The sequence below is a fragment of the Lithobates pipiens genome, unplaced genomic scaffold (assembly GCF_037356315.1).
Source record: "Lithobates pipiens isolate NorthernLeopardFrog02 unplaced genomic scaffold, aLitPip1_a1.2 Scaffold_18, whole genome shotgun sequence".
NCBI classification, from domain to species: Eukaryota; Metazoa; Chordata; class Amphibia; order Anura; family Ranidae; genus Lithobates; species Lithobates pipiens.
The window spans coordinates 509,000,392-509,023,128 of NW_027507758.1; the positions used below are offsets into that span (position 1 = coordinate 509,000,392).

Here is a 22,737-nt window from a genome sequence, read left to right on the forward strand (position 1 = left end):
TACTGTATTAAGAAACATCAGCTACTATATGACTTAAATGGTGCTCACTGTAGCTATATACAATACATGCATGTATTTTTGTAATTTGGAAATAACAGTGAAGTGAAAACCTATGCTGTATTATGCTTTATGTGATATGACATTCTTAGATAATTGTACCTATAGTATTGTATAATTGTATGTACACTATATTACCAAAAGTATTGCGGCACCTGCCTTTACACGCACATGAACTTTAAGCCCTTGTACACACGGTCGCACATTCTGACAACCAAATCCGTTGGATTTTGTCCGACGGATTTTGTCTGAAACTGTTGCATACACACGGTCGGACAAAGTTGTTGGATAATATGATCGTACATAACGTGATGACGTTATTTCGTTACGACGGAACTACGTTCAGGCTAGTAGCCAATAGCTTTGGTCTAGGAATTTGATCTGAGCATGTGTGGCACTTTGTCCGTTGGAGTAGGCTACACATGATCGAAGTATGTCCGATCGGAGCATGTTGTCGGAAAATTTTATAGACAAGTTGGAAAACTTTGTCCGTCGGATATTCTGACAGGAACAGTCCGATGGAGACCACACACAGTCGAATTATCCGACAATACGGTCCGATCGGACACATTCCGTCGGAATCTCCAACCGTGTGTACAAGGGCTAATGGCATCCCAGTCTTAGTCTGTAGGGTTCAATATTGAGTTGGCACTCCCTTTGCAGATATAACAGCCTCAGTTATTCGGGGAAGGCTGTCCACAAGGTTTAAGAGTGTGTCTATGGAAATATTTGACCATTCTTTCAAAGTGCGTTCGTGAGGTCAGGCACTGATGTGGATGGGAAGGCCTTACTCGCAGTATCTGCTCAAATTCATCCCTGCCACTGGAACGATTGGGTTCAGGTAAGTAAAAGGGGGGCTCTGGGAGGCTGCTGCATGAATGCATTAAGGTGAAAAACCTTGAGGGTTTACAACCCCTTTAAGGCATCAGCATACCAAGACATTTTGGACAATTTTATACTCCCTGCTTTGCGGGAACAGTTTGGGGATGAAAAGCAAGGAGTTTAATGGAGTTCCAGATAGCAGTAATAACCTGACATGTCTTGGGTTGGACGTACCTCCTAATCTCTACTTTAAAGCCAAATTCTGCGCACATTTAGAAGCCACAAATAATTGCAGCTCTGTAATCAATAAAGCATCATTAAAATATATTTTTAAATGAAAACAAGTACCTGCATTAGACCCTGTATCAGCCTCTTGCAGGGTTCTGTACAGTCTGCATAGCAGAATTTATGGAGGAGGATGAAGCTGCAGCACAAGGAACCAAGAAGGTGTGCTGCAGTGAAAGGATAATGCTTATACAAGGGGAGAGCACAATAACACAGTGATGAGCTCATAATTCTTGATCTTGAATTTCTGATATTCATTCTTATTCAATCTATATGATTTTTTACATTTAATCTTTTTATTCAAGTACTTATGCATTACTGTATATTTTTTTTATACTATGGTAGTCAGCAAGTGGCAAATAAGATCCTGCTAATCCAAAATTTCAAATCGCTGGTTTACTGCTGTGCTAAATATCACAATTTCAGGAATCATATACAGATAGGAGCACAGGAAGCTTGCTGTATTAAAAGTTTATTTTTAAAGTGAATATTTTATACAAATAAGAAAAAAATTATATCAGTATAATTTAAAAATAATATATGAAAAACTGACAAAAAACCATTATACTTTCTGTTTAAAATTGGCATTTTTCAAAATAGGAAAAAAAAAAGATTTATGTTTGCATTTTACTTGAAGCATTCTGAAGTATGAACTACATTCAACATATTTAATGGAAGTGAAGTAGCAAAAGAGGTCAGAAATCTAAAAGCTGCATAGGTGGAATAGTTCTGAATGAGAGCGTGACCTGTGCATTGGTCGTGTAAGCCTGCCCTGAATTTAAAAGTGTACTTGAATAAAAAAAATAAAAAAATGTTGCCTCATTTTTCACTAAGACAAACCTTTGATTAGAGGAATAAAACCAAGATAAACATCAAGAAGGATTTAACCAGTAGATTTTATATTGTAGGTACATCCTGTGGCCTTCCAATGAAGATAGAAAATGGTGACTTTGTGTTTTGTTCAGAGGCTGTGTTCATTTATTTTTGTTACTCGGGCTATCACTTAGAAGGACATGAAGAATTAGTGTGCCAAGGAAATCAATGGAGTGCCAAACCCCCATTTTGTTCAGGTACAGTTTATTACAGAGAATTTCAATGAGAACTCTCCTGCTTTAGGATAATTTAATTAAACTGTAGATATTGGTGTATTGTGACAGGCACACATTAAAAGTGATTGTAAAGGATCGTTTTTTTTTTTTTAATAACAAACATGTCACACTTACCTCCACCGTGCAGCTCATTTTGTACATAGTGGCCCCGAATATCCTCTTCTGGGGTCCCCCGGCAGCTCTCACGGCTCCTCCTTGCATCAGATAACCCCCTAGGAGAATCGCTCTCCCAAGGGGGTTACCTTGCAGGCAACGCTCCAGAGTTCAGCATTTGCATCCACAGACACAAATGCCGGACTCGGCCCTGCGTCATTGACAGCAGCAGGAGCCAATCTGATTGACAGAAGCGGGAGCCAATGGCTGCGCTTCTATCAAACTATCCAATCAAGAGCCAGGACCCCGTAGAGAGAGGGACAGCATGTCCCCACCGAGGAGATGAAGGGGCTCGGGATAGAATGCATTAAGCTGAAAAAACATGAGGGTTTACAACCCCTTTAATGCTGAAACAAATTCTTCATTATACAAATAAAAAGGGAATATCTGGCATTTTATTGTATAGTGAATACAAAGCAACATTAGTCAATTTTCATGCACCATCTCAACCAAGCATCATTGTATTACCCTTGTTACTACTGGCTGATGGGGCCCCCAAACAACCTTTTTTATGTATGGTGTGGAAGTATACCTCTGCATGATCTTAATTAGGAGTGACTGGTATTTGGATTTGGGTAGCACAGTGGCTTGGTAGTTTGTACATCTGCCTTGCAGCACTGGAATCCCTAGTTAGAATCCCACCGAGAACACTATCTGCATTGTGTTTGTATGTTAATGCACTTGTGTGTTGGTAGGATAATTGGTCCTATTATGTGTAATAGGGACCTTAGATTGTCAGCTCCTTAAATTGCCTGATATCAATATACACATATGTGACATACACTTTAACCCAGAACTCAAAAGATGAGAACTAAGGAATCTAGCACAACAGAAAAAAAATGAATTAAACTGTATAGTCAAAGGACGGCTGCAAAGTGGTTTTAAAATCCTGACCGGACGTCATAGGATGTCCTCAGGATTTTGAGCCGCTACGCGCCCTCGGGGCACGCATCGCGGCGACTGTTGTTGCGGGGTGTCAGTCTGACACCTCGCAACTATGATCTCGGTAAAGAGTCTCCGACGGAGACTCTTTACCACATGATCAGCCGTGTCCAATCACGGCTGATCACAGTGTAAATAGGAAGAGCCGGTGATCGGATTTTCCTCACTCGCATCTGCCAGATGCAAGTAGAGGAGAGCCGATCGGCTGCTCCTCTGACAGGGGGGATCTGTGCTGATTGATTATCAGCACAGCCCCCCTGATGATGCCCACACTGGACCACCAGGGATGCCACCAGACCACTAGGGATGCCCAGCACCAGGTATGCCACCCTAGACCACCAGGGATGCCAGTCAGTGCCCACAATGGATGCCAATCAGTGACCACAATGGGCATCACTGATTGGCATGCATTATTGTTTGGCACTGATTGGCATCCATCAGTATAATACAATGCCGCTTATCTATGAGAACAGACAAACTTTCTGGCAACAAAAGTCCGATAGAGCAAAGTCTGATCGTGTGTACAGAAAACCATAGGACTTTTGTACAAAGTACAAATACGCATGCTCGGAACCAATGCAAAAGATCAGACAACAATACAGAAGTTGACCAAAGGTGGCAGTAAAGAGCAGAAAAACCACATGATTTGGTGAAAGTTGGCTGAAAAAGTCCTGTAATGTGTATGCAATACAAGTTCTCTGCCGACGCCCTTTGTACAAAAATCCAAGGGAAAGTTTGTACAAAATCCTATCGGGTGTATGAGGCTAAAGACTTACCACTACCCTGTTCTGTTTGTTCTTTGGGTGATGAAAACAAATACAGCTCAGTTCTCTTCTCAAAAACCAACGCTTTATAATTTGTTTATCCACAAAACTGAAACAAAATCTGGCTAAGATATCTTTTTTTGCTGACCTTCTTTAAATTGTATGCACCTCCCATCTTTCACATCGTCCAAAGGTATATTTTTAAATGTATGTGCACTGCCAAGGCTACACATATAATGGTGGTTAAAGCTTTCAGTCGACATTAAGCATTAGATCATTTTACACTACATGCCACCTTATCACACTTGTTGACTGTGGGTAGAGATTAATTCAATCACATTTTATTTTTTGCCACTGTGCTCTGAAGGATACTTTGAAAAATATTACACTTATTCGTCTCTTGCGTCAGTGCTATGCAAACATTAGCTATTTAATATCAAGCCAACTTAAAAGTAATTGTAAAGGCTTGTTTTTTTCCTTTAAAAATAATAAATATGTTATACTTACCTGCTCTGTTGCAGTGGATTTGCACAGAGCAGCCCGGATCTTCCACTTCTTGGGTCCCCCTGTTGAGTGCCCCCACAGCAAGCAGCTTGCTATGGGGGCACCCAAGCTGTGTCACAGCTCCCTGTGTCCATTCAGATACGGAACCCCAACCCAGCCATACCGCCTCTCTCCCCTGATTGGCTAGCTGACTTTGATTGACAGCAGCAGGAGCCAATGGTGCCGCTGCTGTGTCTCTGCCAATCAGGAGGGAGAATCTTGGATGGCTGAGACACCCGCGGACATTGATGGACAGAGAGGGACCTCATGTAATTGTTAGGGGAGCTGAGGGGGGCTGCTGCAAACAGAAGGCTTTTTATCTTTATGCATAGAATGTATTAAGATAAAAAACCTTTTGCCTTTACATCTCCTTTAAGAATGACATTTGTTGGGGATGGGTTTCATAGGCCAATCCCTGACCAGCTTTTCCAAATTCTGAATCTTGGGCGGATCTTACTTCTGCAGAACATTCTAGAATATCTTTCTTTAAAAATGCATTGTAGGCTTTCTAACCCATCAGAAAAGTGTCTAGTTTTTTAACCCTTGAGTTTATCCCTCATTAGTACATTGCCTCATAATCTGCTCACCATTTCATAAAAGTCACATTTGTGAAACAATCATATTTTAACCATTTTCAGACCGGACCAATTTGCTGGTCAAAGACCAGACCACTTTTTGCGATTCGGCACTGCGTCGTTTTAACTGACAATTGCGCGGTCATGCGACGTGGCTCCCAAACAAAATTGACGTCCTTTTTTTTCCACAAATAGAGCTTTCTTTTGGTGGTATTTGATCACCCCTGCGGTTTTTATTTTTTGCGCTATAAACAAAAATAGAGCGACAATTTTGAAAAAAACGCATTATTTTTTACTTTTTGTTATAATAAATATCCCCCAAAAATATATAAAAAAACATTTTTTTCCCTCAGTTTAGGCCGATACGTATTCTTCTACATATTTTTGGTAAAAAAAATCACAATAAGCGATTATTGATTGGTTTGCGCAAAAGTTATAGCGTTTACAAAATAGGGATAGTTTTATAGCATTTTTATTAATAATTTTTTATTATTTTTTTTTTTACTAGTAATGGCGGCGATCTGCAATTTTTATTGTGACTGCGACATTGTGGGGGACCCATCGGACATTTTTGACACATTTTTGGGACCATTGTCATTTATACAGTAATCACTGCTATATAAATGCAGTGATTCCTGTGTAAATGACACTGGCAGTGAAAGGGTTAACCAGGTGGTGGCAGTGTAGGGGTTAAGTGTTCTTAGGGGTGTGTTACTAACTGTGGGGGGGTTGGGCTTTCATTTAGTGTACACTGATCTCTGCTCCAATCACTCTGCTCCAATCTCTGCGCTGGTCGGGAAGTGGTTAAAGAGAACCTTAAAAATATTAACATTCACTAAACATACTCACCTACACTAGTAAGACAAAGGTGGTGAGAGCTACAGAAACAGCCTAGTTTTTTTTTTAAACTGAGATCATAGAGTGCTGCTCCTTCTTTGTTCCTTATCTGAGGATTTGAGAAATCTGTCCAAGTTTCTAATGTAAAATAATTCACCTAGGGAAAAAGAATCCCTTGACAGAGTCCAATATTGGGGGTACACTGTTGGCCAGCACTACAATGGAAAACAATTTAGAGAAGCCTTTTTCAGATAATTTTAAAATAAACAAATAGTGCGGCCATGCTGTGGGAATATAATTCTGGGATGTATCACCTGAAGGAACAAGGTCCAGATTCTCTTATATAGATCTTTATACCTTTTTGAATGCTGCGTTCAGTTCTGAAGACCTCACTTATAAAAAAGTATTGATAAGATAGGACTAGTCCAGAGATGGGCAACAAAAATGGTGTAAGGTCTGACTGATAAAATATATCAGATGAGACTTCAGATACTCAAAGTTGTAAACCCTTATGTCGCGTACACATCATCAAACAATCCGGTGGAAAAGTCCGGCGGACTAGAGCCTGCCGGACAATCTGCCCATGGGTGGGCTCCGGCGGACTTTTTTTACCCAAAAGTCCGGCGGACTTAGAAAGTAGTTTTGCACCAAAATTTGTCCGCCGGACTTAATACGGCCGTGTGTGTGCTAGTCCGCCGTACTTTTGAAATGTACGGACTTTTTTCTCACGCACAGAGAAAAGTCTGTTCATTTTGAGCGCGGCTCCAGGTAGCCGGGACTTACGAAGGAAGCGTCACTGGCCCTGTCACCTGTTATGGACTTAAAGGGGAAGCCCTACACTGAAAAAATGGCGTGGGGGCCCCCCCAGGTCCATATCAGACCCTAATCACGCTACCCGGCCGGTCAGGAAATGGGGTCGGGACGAGCGAGCGCCCCCCCCCCCCCTCCTGAGCCTTACCAGGCCACGTGCCCTCAACATGGGGGGGTGCTTTGGGAAAGGGGGGCCGCACGGCCCCCTCACCCCAAAGCACCTTGTCCCCATGTTGATGAGGACAAGGGCCTCTTCCTGACAACTCTGGCCGTTGGTTGTCGTGGTCTGCGGGCGGGGGGCTTATTGGAATCCGGCTACCGGCCCCCCACCCTATGTGAATGAGTATGGGGTACAATGTACCCATTCACCTGTGAAAAAATTGTAAATAAAACAGAACACACAAGGGTTAAAAATAGTTTATTGCACAGCTCCGGGGGTCTTCTTCCGTCTTGGGGGGTCTTCACGCCGGACTCCTCCGCTATCTTCTGCTCTTTTGCTAGCTCTTTTACTAGTGGAGGAGCCCGGCTTTCTTCTTTGCCACCGTACGGGGGTCTTCTTCCGACTTCGGGGGTCTTGTCCCCCTCTTCTGGGGTCTTGTCCCCCTCTTCGGTTCTTCTTGCAGGGCCTCTGCTCCTTCTTCTAGCTCTTTTACAAGCGGTGGCCTGGTCTTCTATCGCCGCTTCCGCCACTGTCTTTGCCGCCTTCTGTTCTTCTGTTCTTCTCTTCTTGAGCTGTTGACTCGTCGATGTCTCTGGCCACAATGACAGGGACATGGCATGTGGCGACTTATATAGGGACACCGCCAGGTGATGTCTCCGCCCATTATGATGTCACAGTCCCAGAGGATGCTTAAAGGGGGCTCCCGGATTCCGATAATCCCCCCACCCGCAGACTCCGACAACCAAGGACCAGGGTTGTCGGGAAGAGGCCCTTGTCCTCATCAACATGGGGACAAGGTGCTTTGGGGTAGGCACCCCCCATGTTGAGGGCACACAGCCTGGTATGGCTCAGGAGGGAGGCTCGCTTGTCCCCACCCCCTTTCCTGACAGGCTGGTTAGCGTGCTCGGAATAAGGGTCTTCTATGGACCTGGGGGGGACCCCCACACAGTTTTTTCAGCGTAGGAGAGCTGATTGGAAGGAAGGGACAAACCCCCTTCACACAACACACAGGAACAGATCTGATGCTGTCAATCAGCTGGAGGTCCATCCCCTGTCACCATGTTTCCCTTTATGCCAGGAAAGTTTGTCAAAAATTATTCATGCTGATAGCAGAGGAACAAAGCAGCAGACAGAAATAATTCTTAGTGCCCCCAATTGAGGCAAGAGCACACTATAGATAGACTAGAGGGATATGCTTTTCTCATATTTCTTGTCTGAGGTTTACAACCTTTATAATATGTACATTCTGGAGGGAAGAAGAGAAAGGGGAGCTATAACTTTAAATACATCAAAGGCATTTATTAGGTTCAGGAGGGCAGTATTTTCATTATGAAGATAAGATCAAGAACAAGGGGGCATGACCTCAAACTAGGGGGGAGGGGGGGGGTGAGTGAGTCAACAATATGTGAATTCGAACATACTTAGGACAAACATAGATCTATACTCACTTGGCAGTCTTCTATGTTTCTATGTCAGAGTACCTAAGATCACACTAAAAACCAATCCCCGAGTATTCCAGGTGTGATGTTGAGAAGGTTGCTCCTTTTCCCCTGGAATACTCAAGGATTGGTTATTAGTGCATCCATGAACTAAAATGTGTACTGATGACGTGTTTTTAATACTTATTTGTATATGTTATAGTGCTTTGAATATCATAATGAATACAAATTTGGATAATACCTTTTAAACTGAGTGGAGTTTGCTATTGGAGGCATAGGGGGTTATTTACGAAAGGTAAATCCACTTTGCACTGAAAGTGCACTTGGAAGTGCAGTCGCAGCAGATCCGAGGGGGACATGCAAGGAAAATAAAAAACAGCATTTTAGCTTGCACATGATCCGATGATAAAATCAGCAGAGCTTCCCCTCCTTTCAGATCTACCCCTTAGATTTAGAATGACTGCACTTTCAAGTGCACTTTCAGTGCAAAGTGGATTTGCCTTTTGTAGTCCCTTTTGTTTTTGTTTCTTTTCACTAGCAAATGCAACTGCACTGGTACCATTTTTTTGTTTTTGCATACTTTTCTGCTCTCCCTATGTTTGTCACTGCACTTATTTTTGTATTCCCTTTTCATTAAGGAAGCAAGGGTGTGGGTCCTTAGGTCTACCCCTAAGTTTAAGCAGAGGATGAGCAACCATTAGGTTTTTTATCTTCAGGAGAGCATCTCACCCAGTACTCATGGTCAGATTTAGCGGAGAGGGGTCTGCCAGGCCTTTTGGCTAGGTGGACCTGAGCGTGTCTTACCCTTGTCAGGAGCCGTGAGAGCCAGAGGGTCAGGGAGGGGGTCCTACTTCAAGAGGTGGACCAGAGATACATCCTTTGTGCACTTTTTTTGTTCACTTGGGGATAGATGGGGAGGATAGATTTACTAAAGGCAAATAGACTGTGCACTTTGAGAGTACTTTGCTCCAGATCTTAGTATATATAAATAATTATAACAAATAATAATATAATAAAAATTATTCAATAATGTAATCAAATCAAAAACACTGAAATATGCTGAGTTGCAGAATTGTTGCTGTCATTACTTTTAGTGTTTGATGACGAATTTCCCCAAAAATTACTATCGCTCAATTCTGCGAGTGATTCTAATTTATTATCGCTGTTTTCTAGCTGGTCTATAAGCACTTTTGATGTAAACCGACATTTTTTGGTTGCTATGGACAATCTCCAGTTTCCTGGCATAAAGAACAGTATTTATAATATAAAACTGCATGCAGGACACTGGACAAACCAATAGGGATAAAGGGGATGTGCAATTAGTTGATACTGTATCTATATTGTGTTTTTTACCTTTTGAATTTGGCGCCGAAACTCTGTCCCCGTGTGTCGCAACACTCGCAGGGTACGGAGCTCTGTGCTGTCACAGATCGAGCAGAGAACGGCTCGCTGATCACAGCGGGGAGACATCTCTGGATCCAGGGGACAAGGTAAGTAACCCCCTACATGGATCCAGCGATGCGATCCAGATTCTGGCTCGGGAATACCGCTTATGGTAATTAAATTTCACCCCGAGCCAGACTCGGGAATACCGCCAGGGAGGCTACTTCCCTTACACACAGCTATGTGCACAGTGTAGAGTAGGCTACTGCAAAAGAACTGCCATTCTGATTATGGAATTTTACAGGTCAGACCTGCAACACAATAGCAATCTATACACTGTGCAGATCCTGACTATGTGTAAGGGAATTGGATTTCAGGTCCAGTGAGTGCTGTGTGGGGAGCAGGAGATCTTAGTGCCTGTGCTCAGGCTATGTACAATGCATAGGAGAAAAAGCTCTGCCCATTGCACTGTCAGCGACCCCTTTCCTCTCTCCTGCCAACAGTGATCCCTGTACTTGGGGATCTGCCCTGTACTGTGTCCCCATGCCCAGGGCAGCCATTAATAATGATTGGACCCTGGGTAAACTTTTTCTTGGGCCCCCCCCAATACAATTTTGCTCTCCACCTGCTCTGAGACATACAATAAATAGCAGCTAGACTTAAAATCGGTTTACTGTATCAGATCAGGCAGCGATTGCTATTGGTTGCCAGAGGTTACAGTGTATCATTACCCTAGAGGTTACAGCACACATTACGGCTTGCTGATTAGTTGCTAGATGTTACACTCCATGATTTCTGCTTGTTGGTTGGTTGCTAGAGATTACTGTACAGTAATACGGCTCACTGCAGGGGGCATGATACCCATATGAATGCCGCCTTTATTTACATATCTATCTATGCCTTTGGGTGAAGATATTTACATATGAATGCTGCTATTTACATAGGAATGCAGGGCATTTACATGTAAACACAGGTCTGTAGGTGAGTCATCTGTACACAACAATAGGGCAGAGCTGGGCACCATTAGTAGCAGCACTTCACACTGAGATATCAGGACATAGCAAGGGACTAAAACGTCAAGGGACAAGGGAATTTAAACTGGGATAGTTGGCAAGTATGAGGCAGCTGCTTTGGGCCCCAAAACAATGACAGGGCCCAGGGCAGCTGCCCCTTTTGCCCTGCCTTAAAGAAGGCCCTGCCTCTGCCCCCCTGTACTCTGTCCTCCTGCCAGCCCTGCACTGTGCCCCCCCAACATACTGCGCCCTCCCGCCTGCCCTGTACTGTGTACAGACATACATACATGCAAGCCGCTGGGGGAGGTATTTGTGAGAGGGGGCAGTATGTAAAGAGTTGGGGATAGTGTAAAAAATGAGTGAGAGCAGTGTGTACAGTGGAAAAGTGGGTCGGTGAATAAAGGGGTGCAGTGTGTAGAGAGTATGGCACAGTATGTACAGGGGTGAATTTAATTTGGGATAATTCCCTAGTTGTGTTTATTTGTTGGTTCTAATCAGACTAAAAACCACGCCCAATACGTAGGATCATTTAGCCACACACACTATTTGTATTAGTATAGTATAGTAATATACGTTTTTGGTGCTTCCATTGATTTAATTGGCCACTCACTGCATGTTGACTAAACAAAATGTCAACATGCACCATTGCAAAAAAAAAATGTTTCCTGCTACATAGTCCTACATGAAATAATGTGCTTGTTAGTAGGCATCCATGTATATGGACATAGACAGAAACCCAGGAGTGCCCTTTGGTAAATGTGGCCTTGATCTTTACCATCAGGTGTTGTGAAGGCTCTAGAAGAGATCCATGCTGCTTTACAGTTTTCTATAGCAGTGAGAATGTTAATAAAAGTTTGGCTGTATTGATTTTTCTATGACTTTTTATGGCCTGGCCGACATCACTGACAGTTCCTTTCAATTTCCATTATATGATGAGCTCTCTAGTCAGCTCCTTACTGGTAGGTCGATACTAAATAAAAACAGGAGAAGGTGCCAGGTACAAGGTATAGATGTGTGACTTTATATTTTTTTCAGGGATTTCAGTTTTTTTTAATCTTGTAAATGTGGAAATCCCTTCTTTGTAAAATGCCCCTACTGCTATCTAAATAGAGACCTCAGCTATGACTGTTGTATCTTTTATCATAATAAGATGCCCAAAACCTGCCTTATTTCTGCATTTAGTGTACATAATGTGATCAGAATTATACTATCTTTTTCTGTATTCTAGACGGCCTTTCCTTTCAATAAGCTTGTCACACAATATTAGAAATCTCAAATTAATACCACAGTCTGAATAAAGGCCCCATTGTCATGTATATTTACCAGTGTTGCCAACTTCCAGCAGCATTTTTTACTGACAAAACATAGAAAATTTACTGACGGAGCACATTTTTTACTGACAACCTGAAAAATGACAGCACTCCTTTTAAAAACGAAGACAATTGATATTTAAATAGTATAAAACACAATATGGAAACACTGACAATATCCATAACAAATAATATGCATGGTTTACACCTAAAAAGTCAACACAGCATGACTAATTATAAGCTCATGATATTTACAGACAGTTGTAAAAAATCACAAACTGTCCGTAAATGTGCTGACTGTTGGCAACACTGATAGTCACTTTCACACATGCAATATATTACCAAAAATAAAAATTGGGACACTTGCGTTTACATGCACGTGACGTTTAATGGCATCCCATTCTTAGTCTGTAGGGTTCATTATTGAGTTGACCCACCCTTTGCAGCTATAAGTAAGGCCCCTTTCACACGGACGGCTGTTCTGCCGCAGTTTAGCATGTTTATTTTTTTCTGTAAAATTCAAGACTCCGGTACAGTGATCAGCCGCATTTGTACAGTGCAATTACCTGCATTTATGTGCGTTTCTGTGCAGTTGCGTTCAGCTGCAGTTATCTAACATAGTCGTTCCCATAGCAACCCTTTTATTTAATTTAATTTTTTTGGTCCCTTGAATCCCTTCTCATGCTGCTATCCGCAGTTGACACAAAATACTGCGATTACCTGCGGTTATGTGCTTATAGCTGAGCTATATCGCACCTGGAGGCATTCAATTCAATTTTTTCTATTCGCACCGAACCGCATGTAACGAAATTGCAGCTAAACGCTGTGTGTGAATGGGGCCATAGGAAAGCATTGTGTGCTTTTAGCTGCGGTAGAAAACTAGAAAATCTGCAGCTAAAAACAGCTTCAACTCTTCTAGGAAGGCTGCTCACAAGGTTTAGGAGTGTGTCTATGGGAATGTTTCACCATTCTTTCAGGAACACATTTGTGAGGTTACACACAGATGTGGACAAGAAGGCCTGGCATGCAGTCTCCCCTCTAAATCATCCTGAAGGTGTTCTATTGGGTTGAGGTCAGGACTCTGTGCAGGCCAGTCAAGTTTCTCCACCCCAAGCTCACTCATCCATGTCTTTATGGACCTTGCTCTGTGCACTGGTGTGCAGTCACAGTGAAACCGGAAGAGGCCATCACCAACCCCACACCATAATCCCTTCTACACCAAATGATTTGGACCAGTGCACAAAGCAAGGTCCATAAAGACATGAATGAGCGAGTCTGACGTGGAAGAACTTGACTGGCCTGCACAGAGTCCTGATCTCAACCCGATAGAACACCTTTGGGATGAATTAGAGCAGAGACTGTGAGCCAGGCTTTCTCGTCCACATCAGTGCCTAACCTCACAAATGCACTTCTGGAAGAATGGCTAAACATTCCCATAGACACACTCCTAAACCTTGTGAACAGCCTTCCCAGAAAAGATGAGGCTGTTATAGCTGCAAAGAGTGGGCCAGCTCAATATTGAACCCTATGGACTAAGACTAAGACACCATTAAAGTTCATGTGCGTGTAAAGGCAAGCTTTTCAAAACTTTTGGTGATATAGTGTATCATCAACATAATAAAACAGTGTTAGGAGCATGGCACAAAGTGCAAATTTCTACATGCAAGGAGCACAGGAAGGATCTCTTTGCACTGATCTTACTTCAGTACATTGAATTTGCATGGGCTGCTAGAGGTCACAAAACTTTTTTACACGTTGCTCCCCCAGCAGGTTTTAAAATGCAAAAGCTACAATACTCAACTCCAGGACTGTTCCCCACAGACTAACCCACTCTGTGATCCAGCACTGGTCTTCTCCCAGATTGAATGACTCCTAGGGGTTGCTACATATACTTAAAGTGGTGTTGCCACCAAAAATATAACTTAAGTTGTACAGTGGTATGAAAAAGTGTTTGCCCCCTTCCTCATTTCCTGTTCCTTTGCATGTTTGTCACACTTAAGTGTTTCGGAACATCAAACCAATTTAAACAAAAGTCAAGGACAACACAAGTAAACACAAAATGCAATTTGTAAATGAAGGTGTTTATTATTAAAGGTGAAAAAAAAATCCAAACCATCATGGCCCTGTGTGAAAAAGTGATTGCCCCCTAAACCTAATAACTGGTTGGGCCACCCTTAGCAGCAACAACTGCAACCAAGCGTTTGCGATAACGTGCAATGAGGCTTTTACAGCGTCCTGGAGGAATTTTGGCCCACTCATCTTTGCAGAATTGTCCTAATTCAGTTACATTAGAGGGTTTTCGAGCATGAACGGCCTTTTTAAGGTCATACCACAACATCTCAATAGGATTCAGGTCAGGACTTTGGCTAGGCCACTCCAAAGTCTTCATTTTGTTTTTTTCAGCCATTCGGTGGTGGACTTGCTGGTGTGTTTAGGATCATTGTCCTGCTGCAGAACCCAAGTTCGTTTCAGCTTGAGTACACGAACAGATGGTCGGACATTCTCCTTCAGGATCTCTTGGTAGACAGCAGAATTCATAGTTCCTTTTATCACGGCAAGTCTTCCAGGTCCTGAAGCAGAAAAACAGCCCCAGACCATCACACTACCACCACCATATTTTACTGTTGGTATAATGTTCTTTTTATGAAATGCAGTGTTCCTTCTACACCAGATATACTTGGACACACACCTTCCAAAGAGTTCCACTTTTGTCTCATCGGTCCACAGAATGTTGTCCCAAAAGTCTTGGGGATCATCAAGATGTGTTGTGGAGAAATTGAGACGAGGTTTGATGTTCTTTTTGCTCAGCAGTGGTTTTCTCCTTGGAACTCTGCCATGCAGGCCATTTTTGCCCAGTCTTTTCCTGATGGTGGAGGCATGAACGCTGACCTTAACTGAGGCAAGTGAGGCCTGCAGTTCCTTGGACGTTGTTGTGGGGTCTTTTGTGACCTCTTGGATGAGTCGTCGCTGCGCTCTTGGGGTAATTTTGGGCGGCCGGCCACTCCTGGGAAGGTTCACCACTGTTCCATGTCTTCGCCATTTGTGGATAATGGCTCTCACTGTGGTTCGCTGGATTCCCAAAGCTTTGGAAATGGCTTTATAACCCTTTCCAGACTGATAGATCAGATAGGTCTCGGCATGATGTGTAGCTTTTAAGGATATTCTGGTGGACCTTACTGTGTCAAGCAGCTCCTATTTAAGTGATGCCTTGATTGTGAACAGGTGTGGCAATAATCAGGCCTGGGTGTGGCTAGAGAAATTGAACTCAGGTGTGGACAACCACAGTTATAGTATGTTTTAACAAGGGGGGCAATCACTTTTTCACACAGGGCCATGATGGTTTGGATTTTTTTTCACCTTTAATAATAAACACCTTCATTTACAAATTGCATTTTGTGTTTACTTGTGTTGTCCTTGACTATTGTTTAAATTGGTTTGATGTTCCGAAACACTTAAGTGTGACAAACATGCAAAGGAACAGGAAATGAGGAAGGGGGCAAACACTTTTTCACACCACTGTATGTGCAGCAAAGGGTCTTAATAAAATTAATTGGATAAAAAACATTTTTTTACTTACCTATTTCTTTCTGTTGCTAGGTGGTCCCACAAAATCTGCCTCTTCCATTGGCCGGCTAAAAACGTCACTTCCCTCGGCAGCCCGGCTCGCTAAGGCTCCTGGGAGAAGTGTGTCACCATTTCCCAGGATGCCTTGAGCATCACCGAGGGCTACAATCGCGTTATTTCCCATTGTCATGGCAACCGGAGCTGTTGACGGCGCTCGATATTGCGCTTACTGCGCATGCGCGAGATCCTTAATCGAACGGGCGGTGCATGCTGGTCTTTTAGCAGCACACTCTCCTGGAAGAGGATGCCTGTGGGCTTCACATGCCCACAGGCAAAATGACAACCGTCAGGAGACGGTTTTATAAAATCTTTTTGGATGAGAAAACGGCATGCTGCTGTATTGAAAAAAAGAAAAAGTAAGTCTTATATTTAATACTAATAATGATTGTCAGTATGCCAAAAAAAAAAAAGGATAAAGACAGTGGAATCCCGCTTTAAGACAAAAAAGCTGTTCACTTTAACCACTTGCCGACCGCCTCACGCCGATGTACGTCGGCAGAATGGCACGGGCAGGCATAAGCACGTACATGTACGTGATTTGCCTCCCGCGGGTCGGGGGCCCGATCGGGCCCCCGCCCGGTGCCTGCGGCGGTCGGTTTTCGTTCGGGAGCGATCCCGGACGAGGGGACGGCCATTCATTCATGGCCACCCCCTCGCGATCGCTCCCGACGAATGGAAATCCCCGGTGACATCACTTCCTCTCCTGTAATGTAAACACAGGAGAGGAAGTGATGTATTCTCTCCTCCGTGTCGGTATTTTTCGTTCCGACACGGAGGAGAGCGGATCAGTGAGTTGCACCAACACATCCCACACACAGTAGAACATGCCAGGCACACTCACACCCCCCCTTTACCCCCCGATCACCCCCCCAATTACCCCTGCCCCCCCAGTCACAGTGACACCAATGTCATTTTTTTTTTTTTTTTTTTTTTTTTTGCATTGGTGTCATTTGTGACTGTAATAACTGTTAGGGCAGTTAGGGTTAGCCCCCTTTAGTTCTAATGTACCCCCCTAACCCCCCCAATAAAGGTTTAACCCCGTGATCACCCCCCGTCGCCAGTGTCACTAAGGCTGGGTTCGCATTGCAGCGGTTTATGAGAACGAATGTGATTCGCACCGCACTGCAGTGCAAATCACATCCGATCTCTGTGCGATTCGAGTTCAGCCATTCGCCGCAGCCACCGCACCCGCCACACCCGCCGCACCCGCCGCAAATTCGCACGGGACCCTTTTTTTGGCCCGCAGCAGAATCGGATCGCATGGGTGTTCACACCATGCGATCCGAGTTTGCAGATCGCACTGCGATATGCGAACTGATCTGGGGGTGTCAGTAACATTTCACTGACACTCCCAGCAGTTCGCATAGGGCAGTGTGAACTGCCGCCGGGAGGCATGCGATGCGGGAACCCGCCGCGGATTCGCGGCGTTTCCGCATCGCTCCAGTGTGAACCCAGCCTAATAAGCGATCATTTTTCTGATCGCCGTATTAGTGTCACAGGTGACGCTAGTTAGGCAGGTAGGTATTTAGGTTCGCCGCAGCTTTTTATAGCGCTAGGGACCCCCATATACTACCGCATAAAGCCCCCTGATTGCCCCCTAGTTAACCCTTTCACCAGTGATCACCATATAACTGTTACAGGTGACGCTGGTTGGTTAGTTATTTTTTTATAGTTTCAGGGCACCCGCCATTTATTACCTAATAAAGGTTTAACCCCCTGATCACCCGGCAGGTGTCATTTGTGACTAATAACTGTTAGGGCAGTTAGGGTTAGCCCCCTTTAGTTCTAAGGTACCCCCCTAACCCCCCCAATAAAGGTTTAACCCCGTGATCACCCCCCGTCGCCAGTGTCACTAAGGCTGGGTTCACATTGCAGCGGTTTATGAGAACGGATGTGATTCGCACTGCAGTGCAAATCACATCCGATCTCTGTGCGATTCGAGTTCAGCTATACAGATAGTATGGCTGAATTCGTGTCGCACCCGCCGCACCCGCCGCAAACTCGCACGGGACCCTTTTTTTGGTCCGCAGCAGAATCGGATCGCATGGGTGTTCACACCATGCGATCCAAGTTTGCAGATCGCACTGCGATATGCGAACTGATCTGGGGGTGTCATTAACATTTCACTGACACTCCCAGCAGTTCGCATAGGGCAGTGTGAACTGCCGCCGGGAGGCATGCGATGCGGGAACCCGCCGCGCATTCGTGGCGTTCCCGCATCGCTCCAGTGTGAACCCAGCCTAATAAGCGATCGTTTTTCTGATCGCTGTATTAGTGTCACAGGTGACGCTAGTTAGGCAGGTAGGTATTTAGGTTCGCCGCAGCTTTTTATAGCGCCAGGGACCCCCATATACTACCGCATAAAGCCCCCTGATTGCCCCCTAGTTAACCCTTTCACCAGTGATCACCATATAACTGTTACAGGTGACGCTGGTTGGTTAGTTATTTTTTTATAGTTTCAGGGCACCCGCCATTTATTACCTAGTCTCACTAGTGTACCCCTAAATTTAGGGGTGTCTACTTTCTAAAATGGGGTCATTTGGGGGGGGGGGGTTTGTGCCATCTTGGCATTTTATGGCCTTCAAAACTGTAACGCCCTTAGAAAGCCTGAAGGCGGTGCTTGGTTTTTGGGGCCCCGCACGCGGCTAGGCTCCCAAAAAGTCCCACATATGTGGTATCCCCGTACTCAGGAGAAGCAGCAGAATTTATTTTGGGGTGTCATTTCACATATGCCCATGGCATGCGTGAGCAATATATCATTTAGTGACAACTTTGTGAAAAAAAAAAAAAGTTTGTAATTTTCCCGCAACTTGTGGCAAAATATAAAATATTCCATGGACTCAACATGCCTCTCAGCAAATAGCTTGGGGTGTCTACTTTCTAAAATGGGGTCATTTGTGGGGGTTTTGTGCCATCTTGGCATTTTATGGCCTTCAAAACTGTAATAGGTAGTGAGAAGTGAACTCAAAAAATTACGCCCTTAGAAAGCCTGAAGGCGGTGCTTGGTTTTCGGGGCCCCGTACGCGGCTAGGCTCCCAAAAAGTCCCACATATGTGGTATCCCCGTACTCAGGAGAAGCAGCAGAATTTATTTTGGGGTGTCATTTCACATATGCCCATGGCATGCATGAGCAATATATCATTTAGTGACAACTTTGTGAAAAAAAAAAAAAAAAAAAAAAAGTTTGTAATTTTCCCGCAACTTGTGGCAAAATATAAAATATTCCATGGACTCAACATGCCTCTCAGCAAATAGCTTGGGGTGTCTACTTTCTAAAATGGGGTCATTTGTGGGGGTTTTGTGCCATCTTGGCATTTTATGGCCTTCAAAACTGTAATAGGTAGTGAGGCGTGAAATCAAAAATTTACGCCCTTAGAAAGCCTGAAGGCGGTGCTTGGTTTTCGGGGCCCTGTACGCGGCTAGGCTCCCAAAAAGTCCCACATATGTGGTATCCCCGTACTCAGGAGAAGCAGCAGAATTTATTTTGGGGTGTCATTTCACATACGCCCATAGCATGTGTGAGCAATATATCATTTAGTGACAACTTTGTGTAAAAAAAAAAAAAAAATTTTTTTTTTGTCATTATTCAATCGCTTGAGGCAAAAAAATAAAATATTCAATGGGCTCAACATGCCTCTTATCAATTTCCTTAGGGGGTCTACTTTCCAAAATGGGGTCATTTGGGGGGGTTTTGTACTGCCCTGTCATTTTAGCACCTCAAGAAATGAGATAGGCAGTCGTAAACTAAAAGCTGCGTAAATTCCAGAAAACGTACCTTAGTTTGTAGATGTGACAACTTTTGCGCAAACCAATAAATATACAATTATTGACTTTTTTTTTACCAAAGACATGTGGCTGAATACATTTTGGCCTAAATGTATGACTAAAATTGAGTTTATTGGATTTTTCTAATAACAAAAAGTAGAAAATATCATTTTTTTTCAAAATTTGCGGTCTTTTTACGTTTATATCGCAAAAAATAAAAATCGCAGAGGCAATCAAATACCATCAAAAGAAAGCTCTATTTGTGGGAAGAAAAGGACGCAAATTTTGTTTGGGTACAACATTGCATGACCGCGCAATTACCAGTTAAAGCAGCGCAGTGCCAAAGTGTAAAAAGACCTCTGGTCATTTACCAGCAAAATGGTCCGGTCTGAAAGTGGTTAAAAAAACAAATTCACTTTGTTAGGGAATTTTCCCTTAGATTAGTGAATGAGATAAAAAGGGGCATCCCAAACACTCTGCATCACTGAAGACTGCCCAGGTTGGAGAAGGGCCAAAGAGAAGGATAAACCTAGAAATCATAAAGATGCCTAGAAAAAGTTGAGCACACAAAAAAAAAGTAAAGAAAGAAGGATTAGGACCTGGGGGAGGGCTGAGGGACGGTGTAGTGGGGCTTTACATTTTCTACACATTTCATACACTATCATAATAACATATTTTGATTAACCGCTTGCCGACTGTATCACTTAGATGTACAGCAACAAGGCGGCTCTACTGTGCTGCATAACATACCTAGTACATGATCCAGCACTACTGGGTTAAGGGCGCCCCGCCAGAGGCCCGCTCCTGCTGTGAAAGGGAATGCATTGATCCTGTGTTTCTGCAAAGCAGAGACACTAATCTTTGCCTTCCCCTAGTACAAGCACCTCCCACAGTTTAGTAAAACACTGGCTAGGCACACATTTAACTTTTTGATTGCACCTGCTGTTAACCCCTTCGCAGCCAATGGCATTAGTATAGTGAGAATGCACCTTTTGTGCACTGATCACCAGGGTTAGTGTCACTGGTCCCCAAAAAGTGTCAAATGTGTCAGTTAGTATCAGTGTCTGATTCGTCTGCTACAATATCGCAGTCCCGCTGTAGGTCGCAGCGAATATCGCTTCGCAGATCATTGCCAATACTAGTAAAAAAATTTAAATAAATATATCCCATAGTTTGTAGACACTATAACTTTTGCGCAAACCAATCAATATCCGCTTATTGGGATTTTTTTACCAAATATATGTAGCAGAAAACACATTTAGCCTAAATTGATGAAGAAATTTGATTTTTTTTATAGTTTTTTTATTGGAAGTGTTTTATAGCAGTAAAAGATATTGTTGTTTTTTTTTTAAATTGACGATCCTTTTTGTTTTTAGCACAAAAAATAAAAATTTCAGACGTGATCAAATACCACCAAAAGAAAGCCCTATTTGTGGGAAAAAAGGACATCAATTTTATTTGGATACATTGTCGCACGATCGACACTGTTGCACGATCATTTTTAGTTAAAGTTATGTAGCACTGACCCACGAAGGAGCTGCTGGTTTTATTTGGGCTTACCATTACCTCACTTGTTTGCTTCTCCGTCTTGGGGTTCCCGTGGTAGATGGCCCAAAGAATGTGGAAACTGACACTGAATCCACTTTTGGGTTATTTATTTAGAACAGAACAGAGTCTTTCAATAAAGAGTAGAGGGTTAGGAGTGAGTTCAGGTACTTAGATTGAAAAAATTGAAGTCTTTAGAGAAAATCCAGAGAATAGAAACTGTTAAACTGGATTTAACAACCCTGGATAGACCTCTCTCACTAGGCCTAGCAGCCGGTGGTGTGCTCGACAAAGTCTCTGCCACAGACTTGTAAGATACACTTGAACATTACTGAGGGATGTGGATACATTTAAAGAACTAGCATATGGTACCGGGTTCTCTCAGCCAATCCGGCCATACCGTATCAGTGTTGATCCTGGTTGCGTCCTTCAACTAAGCCTTCAGGCTCCTTCAGAGAAACCAGCCTTGCGCACAGCCTTCTCCTGAAGAGCCCTCCCCTGGGGTCCTTCAGTTGCTGGGCCTCTCCCTTCAGATGAGATGGCACCGGACCACCCTCGGATCTGTAGGCCCCGAAACTTCACTCGGGCCTGTCCCTGCAGTTGCGTCGCCTCGGGCCCAAGATTTAGGATGCATGGTTCTGCACCCCAGGCCAGGAGGACAATGGGTCAGGAGGACCACCAGAACCCAACAGACAGAAAATAAAAGAACCCCGCCAACGTGGCGTCGGTACCTTAAATACCACCCCCCAGAATGCACAGCAGGAAAACACTCCCACTGGGCTGGTTCCGAGAGAATAGTGGCATTCAATGTACCCAGCTAGACTGCATTTCTACTCTTGCCGGCGGTGACAGCGACACCTACGGTCAAGGAGAACCCAGTGCAACCCAGCTGGACTGGTACTGAAACCAGAAATTTGGAGAAATAGTCCCAAAGCCCAACTGTGGATTCAGGCAAATTAACTTTTCAAAAACCATAGCGTCTGCTCGTCAGGAGCCAGCGCTACAGTTACTTAGTGCCATACCGCTAAAAATGGCCTAGTCATGAAGGGGGCTAAATCTTCCGGAGGTCACGTGGTTAATATCAAAACTTCATATTGTTATATCCAGCTTTAATCATGGAAAAATTACAATTACATATACATATTTAATACTTGCAGCCAGTTGGTGAAGATCAAAGGAAGGGATGGAGCACTCTGATTCCTTTTACTGCAAATAGATTTGAATATCAGAAACAAAGCCAGGAACCTCTTAATTAGTCAAGTAACAGAGTCTGGCAAAGCAGGTATTGCTTAAGCCTCATATACGCGATTGGACTTTCTGATGGGAAATGTGTGATGACAGGCTGTTTGGCTGTAAATCCGACTGTGTGCATGCTCCATCGGACAATTGTCGGATTTTCCGCAGACAAATGTTGGCTAACATGTTTTAAAATTTTCCACAAACAAATGTGTGTTTTCGAATTTTCCGGAAGTAAGGATTAGCTAGAAGTGGTTGGTCTTGTAAACTGGCGATCATAATGGAGAATTAACATTCGTGATGTGGCAAATTATGAAATCTCGAAATACAGCGCACATTCTTTTCTTCTTTAACCACTTAACGAC

General features: G+C 43.6%; 1 protein-coding gene across 1 annotated transcript in view; it reads left to right on the forward strand.

Annotated features, from left to right (window-relative positions):
• The window catches only part of TPO (thyroid peroxidase), a 228,445-nt gene that overhangs the window by 127,976 nt on the left and 77,732 nt on the right, over positions 1–22,737 (forward strand). Inside the window, 1 exon segment of the mRNA XM_077485162.1 lies at positions 2,073–2,234. Coding sequence (XP_077341288.1) covers positions 2,073–2,234 — 162 coding nt within the window.